Source organism: Hydra vulgaris, chromosome 04, assembly GCF_038396675.1.
Source record: "Hydra vulgaris chromosome 04, alternate assembly HydraT2T_AEP".
Classification (NCBI taxonomy): Eukaryota; Metazoa; Cnidaria; class Hydrozoa; order Anthoathecata; family Hydridae; genus Hydra; species Hydra vulgaris.
This window is the reverse complement of record NC_088923.1, coordinates 43,930,721-43,936,835: the sequence shown is the minus strand read 5'-3', so window position 1 is coordinate 43,936,835 and position 6,115 is coordinate 43,930,721. Positions and strand designations below refer to the sequence as shown.

Below are 6,115 nucleotides of genomic sequence, written 5' to 3'. Positions count from 1 at the left end.
TGTTTCTTATGTGAAATGGCGTTTATAATATTCATGTTAAAACGCCAAAATTAATTCATGTTAAATGTTAAAATACTGGTTTCTATGTTTAGAATTTCTTTTAAATTTATTTAAAGTTTTCGGATTTATAACATTTGCTTTTTTTAAAAAAGGATATTGTAATATTAACGGCTGGCATTGATTAATTCTTACTTAAAATACGTCACTAAAGTTCACAAAAATGAAATTTTTTTTCATGCAAAGAATTTAATAAAAACGCAATGTTAACTCAAAATTAACATTTTAATACGATGACGATTTTTGTTTCTTATTGATTAAAACAAATTTATAATCTTATGTTTTTAAAAGAAACTTACATATACATCATATATTGTAGAATAAAAACATATTAAACTTTGGGCAAACTGAATAGAAAGTAAATTTTTGCTTAATACACTAATCAGCTTTTTAATACTTTTTTATTCAATGTTATTATATAATAATATGTTAACTAATTAACTTATTATTATTATTATTACTATTGTTATTATTATTATAACTATTTTTAATATATCTTTTAATATATTTTTCAGATATTAGAAGAACTTTTTAATACCATCAAATCTTTTTACAGAATAATAAATTACTCAAAGGAATAAAAAAAAAAATTATCAACATCATTTGTAAAACATTATAAATTCTTAGAATAAGGAAAAGAGTGAAAAGTTGCAAAAGATGGCATTTATTGATCAAAGTAAAGTAAAAGATTCTATTTCGATTATGGGTATTAAATCTTCATACTTGTCTGCGTGCTTTCTTATTTCTGTCTTAAGCAATACCATGGTTATCATAGCTATTTTAAAGACCAGAAAACTCCAGACTGCATCCAATTTATTTGTTCTTAATCTTGCTGTGTCTGATCTGTTGTTTACCATATGTGGTATACCTACTATAATTATGACTACAATAGCAAAAAAATGGCTGCTTGGAGAATTTGTTTGCGACGCAGTTGGTTTCTTAAACTCATTATTTTGTACAACATCGATATGGACTCTGGTTATGATCAGCATCAATAGATACTTTAACGTAGCCAAAGCTAAAAATGTAAAAACAATGTATAATCAAAGAAGAGTTCTTATAATCAACGCTGCTGTATGGATGTTTTCTATCTTTTCTTCAATACCTCCGCTACTTGGATGGGGAGAGTTTAAAGCTGGGACTAACTTTTGCACAATTAACGGAAAAAAATCTATATCTTATTCTTTTTTTTTGGGCCTAATAGTCTATTTGGTTCCATTTATTTTTTTGTCTGGCTTGTATACATGTATTTTTTTCATTTTACATAGACACCAAAAAAATAAGAAAAAAAATAAGATTAGCGTTACGTCAGAAACTACGTCTGCTAACGATATTGAATTAGACTTAAGTACTTCAATTTTAAAAATGCCGGTTAGATTTACAGCGCACACAATTCACGATTATTTTAAAGAATTTTTTACTCAAAAGCGATGCTGTGTAGCTCCAGTAGCAATAATAAAAATGGATCATATAAAAAGAAAGGTCGGTGCACGTTGTTCTACAAAACAACTTGATAAAACGCTAGTTCGAGTTATTAAAAATTATGTTAAGGAGGTACGACTGACAAAGGTAATGATGCTACTTGTAATTTCTTTTTTCGTTTGTTGGACTCCTGCTGTCATAGGAATGCTTTTTTATTCTTTGAACATCAAATGCAAAAACTTTGATACGGTTACATTTGGTATCATGTGCGCATGCTTAAACGTTGTACTTAACCCAATTATTTACGCAGTTCTTAATACTCGACTGAGAAAACGTATGTTAGAAATGTTAAAATCGTTTCTGTTTTTTTCCGCGCGTAAAATACGAAAATAAAAAAGCTCGCATTCTAAAAAAACATAAAGGTTTAAAATATAACAACGACATATTTAAAGATTTGCTTTCAGCGAAGACATACAAAGAATAGTTTCAATGAGAAAGAAAGTGCATTTCAGCTGTTATTCAAACATTACAAAACATTAAAACTTAAGTTAAAATGAACTGGTTTGAATATTTGGAAAAGACAACTTTGAGTGAACATGTATATATATATATATATATATGTGTGTGTGTGTGTGTGTGTGTGTGTGTGTGTGTGTGTGTGTGTGTGTGTGTGTGTGTGTGTATATGTGTGTGTATATATATATATATATAACTTTTAACTTTTGTATTCTTTTTATTTGAAATGCAAATGGTTGAAGCATCAGAAAAAATCTCGCACAAGTTTAAGTTTGTTTAATTATTACAAGGTATCTGACATTACCTGTTTCATCAATAATTTGTTATAATAATAAGGTAAGTTGTGACAGTTGATTAAAAAAAAAATAGTAGAGCACATTAATGGAAGATGTTGTGCTTTATAATATACAGCTATTTTATGTATATGATTATTTATTTAATGATATTTGATAGATAATTTTTGCAATAATCTGAATTATCAAGTTTATTTTTAAACTGATCAACTGTTATTGATTTGATAATATAAGTTATAAACCATTCTAAGCCATTATAACTCTATATGAGAAAAAATTATACCTTATATTACTCTTGCAGTATTAAAAATTACATCTAATACTGCTCTCACAGTATTAAAAGTTATATCTAATATTGCTCTTACAGTATGCTTTAGTTTACCTATGGCTATGATTACAAAAACTGTGATATTTCAATTGAGTTTTCGATATTAGTTGTTTATATAATTTATCTCTACCTAGAATTTAAAATAACGCATGAATTTTATACATCGTTATTTTATTTTGTACATAAGTATTTACTTAACATTTTTTTTGTTATTCACCTCCTCAAGGCCAAGAAGGCCATTACAGATGAGGAGACTACTTAATAGTGGTTATAACCCTCTCTCAACTCTATAACTCCAAAACACGAACCTCGACGAACAAGGCCGCTGCGCGGAGAAACAAGTTTAGCGCGGTACTACCAGGGACGTGGTGGGGATCAAACTCGGAACCTCTCGCTTATGAAGCGAGCGCTTTACCACAACACCATTACCGCATTTACCTCCTCGAAATATCTATTAAAGACTTAAAAAGTTTACTTTTTATACAAATATATAGGAGAAAGAAAATGAAATGAGTTTTGAAACAAAGATGTTAAATTTTCAAAAATGTTAAAATTCAAAACTTGTTTTAACTAAAAAGAAATTTGTCCATTGGGATTTAACAAAGATATAAAACGAGATTTAAAGGGCTGTTCATACGGGAAAAAATATTTCGCTTAAGCGGGATTTTTTTAATATATATAAATAACAGAGTAAAAGCAATTGCTTTTATTTATCCACCCAGCCCATAATCATTTACGCCATTTATTAAATTAAGACTGAAAGTTAAAAAAGATTGTTTTGTTTGCTACAACTAATCTAATAGCTTTCCAATCTTATTTGATGCACCTTAACAGTTTAATAATACTTCGTGTTTTAAAAAATGAGCATCATATTAAACATATAATTGACAATCTCTCAAGAAAAAAAAACTTTCGACTTAAAAAACTTAAAGACAAAATGTTGGGAAAAAAATAATGAAAAGCCCCGCAGCTGTTGGTACAAACTTGGACGGTCTTATAAGTGGGAGGAAAACATGATAACTGGTTCTCCAGAAAGTTACTGGGGTAAAAATTTTAGATTGTCAAAAAATAAATTTATGGACTTAGCCGAACCACTTAAACCCTACATAGCGTCTAATTCAAAATTGCCAAACTATAGAGCTTTGGGCAAAGAAAAGAAGCTTGAAATTACTCTATACTATCTTAAAGATACTGGCACTTAATTAATGACAGCCAATTGTTTTAGGATTGCAGTAAATACAGTCTCTTCAATTGTTACACAATTATGCAAAAACATTGTTTATCACTTAGGACAAATATAGATTGGTCCTAAGTGATAAACAATATATCTTTATCGAAAACAGAAGCCAAAATGAGACAAAAGATCGCTGAGTTTGAATCCAAGTTTTATGACTAAAGCTTTTGGTTGACACATATATCAATAGCATGTCCTGTTGAAAACACATATGTCAATAGCCTGCCCTGTTGGAAACTCTCAGGATTCTTTTTGTTATAAACAATTTTGTTTCATAAATGTTTAAACAGAATGCGATTATAAAGGAATGTTTATGGATGTAGAATGTGTTTGGCCTCGAAGTGTTCATGATAACAAAGTATTTGAAAATTCAACTATAAACAGAAAACTACGTGATGGTTTTTAATCAGGAACAAATCAATCAGTATTGCATGAATATGCGAAATAATCACATAATTTGTATAGTTTATCAAGTATTTTGAAGTTGGATGAACTTATCTTTTTGTTTAACTGTGTTTTTGTGTGGGACATTATTCATAATACCATGCCTATTACTTTCAACAGCTATTTTAAATTCACAAGTAATACTCATAACTACAAACTAGGATCTGTATCTTGTTATAACCTAATTCTACCTTCAAAAAATATAAGCAAATATGGAATTCAATTTACTAAATACCAATCAATTCACTCTTGGAATTCTCTCCCATTTTCAATAAACAATAAATTTTCCAAACATTATTAGAAATGCTTTCATTGCCAATACCAAAAAATTTATCCCCATCAAAACACTCAATAAAGTTCTAACATATCATTATCACTATCTTATATCTTTAATTAATTTTAAATATTATTCTAAATTATAAGTTTTTAGCTTTCCCCTATTTTTAAAGCTATTCAGTTACCTTTTCTTCTATTCCTAATCTTCTGTTTCATATTTGTATGCGTGTATGAACTTGTTTGTATATTTAAATGAATGTATGGATTGTGTGTATAATTGTCGGTGCGTTTAAAAATATGTGTGTACGCATTATATATTTACTTATTTATATGTGTTTATATAATACATATAGCGGGTGAGGCGTAAAGAATGAGACAAATTTTATATAAATTTTTAAGTAGATTGTAAAAAAATTATCTGTTCATTGTATATATTGATTTAATAAAGAACTAAAACTCTTTAATATTAAAAATGTTTATTAAGCCATCTTGATTTTGTTCAATAGCAAAAATTCGAGACCTGAAACTATCAATTGAATCTTGGATACTTTTCAAGGGTATTTCTTTAACAACTTCTTTTATTTTTTTAACAAGCTCAATCTTGTTATTAAAAGATTTCGATTTCAAACGATCCTCCACTTCATTCCAAAAAAAATAATCTAAGGAATTAAGGTCAGGCGAGTTCGGCGGCCTAATTTTAGGTGGAATGCTTTTCAATGCCCATGAGCTCAAGATTTTCGATAGTTTGTTTGCTTGTGTGTGACGTGGCACCATCTTTTTGATAGATAAAATCATTTCCAATTAGTCAAATTCCTTCTTGTTTAACGATTGGTAGGACATTTTTTATGTAAAAATCAGAATTAAAGCTCATATTGTCTGGCTTAACTACTAATTTGGTTGGTCCATTAAGTGAGTCCACACCACACCATGACTTTAAAAGTAAATTGATGCACTGGATGAAGACCAATGTCTTTGTTAGCAGCTTGTCTGGATTCAGCATAAATTCTGTCGTTTTGACGATTGTATTGCTCATCTTGATTGAATATCTTCTCATCTGAAAATAGGCTTTTTCAGCAAGTCGGTTTAATGAACCGATTTCTTATCTAATGAGAAAACGACTTTCTTTTTTCGATGGGAGCTGCAGTTAATGCAGGAACACGAATTTTTTTGTACGCTTTCAATTTTAAGTCCTCGTTAACTATTCTACGAACAGTTCGAGATGAACAACTTGCTTTTCTGGCAATTTTTTTAACTGACTTTTTTTTCTTGTTTGATACAAGATTTTGCCTCAATTTTGCGATGAATTGTTTTCTCCGAATGCTCCTTGGCCTACCAGGCGGGGTTTTGGCTGAGATTCCGGATTTAAGTATTGGATTAATCCATCTGCACACTGTTGCCCTAGATGTTTCTGTTTGTAATAAACTGTAGATATTTTGAGCCTTGAAACCTTGCTCTAGCCAAGATTTAATCATATTTCGGAAGAGTAGATATAGCATCATTATTTTAACAAATTCTAAAGGCAAAATTTCAGAAGCTATACATTTT

General features: G+C 29.2%; 1 protein-coding gene across 1 annotated transcript in view; it reads left to right on the top strand.

Moving 5' to 3' along the window:
* Positions 1-607: 607 nt before the first annotated feature.
* LOC124818465 (5-hydroxytryptamine receptor 1D) overlaps positions 608-6,115 on the top strand; it is a 31,874-nt gene continuing 26,366 nt past the window's right edge. The window contains exons 1-3 of the mRNA XM_065795165.1: positions 608-1,870; positions 2,590-2,709; positions 4,141-4,248. Coding sequence (XP_065651237.1) covers positions 715-1,870; positions 2,590-2,709; positions 4,141-4,248 — 1,384 coding nt within the window. The 5' untranslated portion in view covers positions 608-714. The remainder of the gene's footprint in view (positions 1,871-2,589; positions 2,710-4,140; positions 4,249-6,115) is intronic.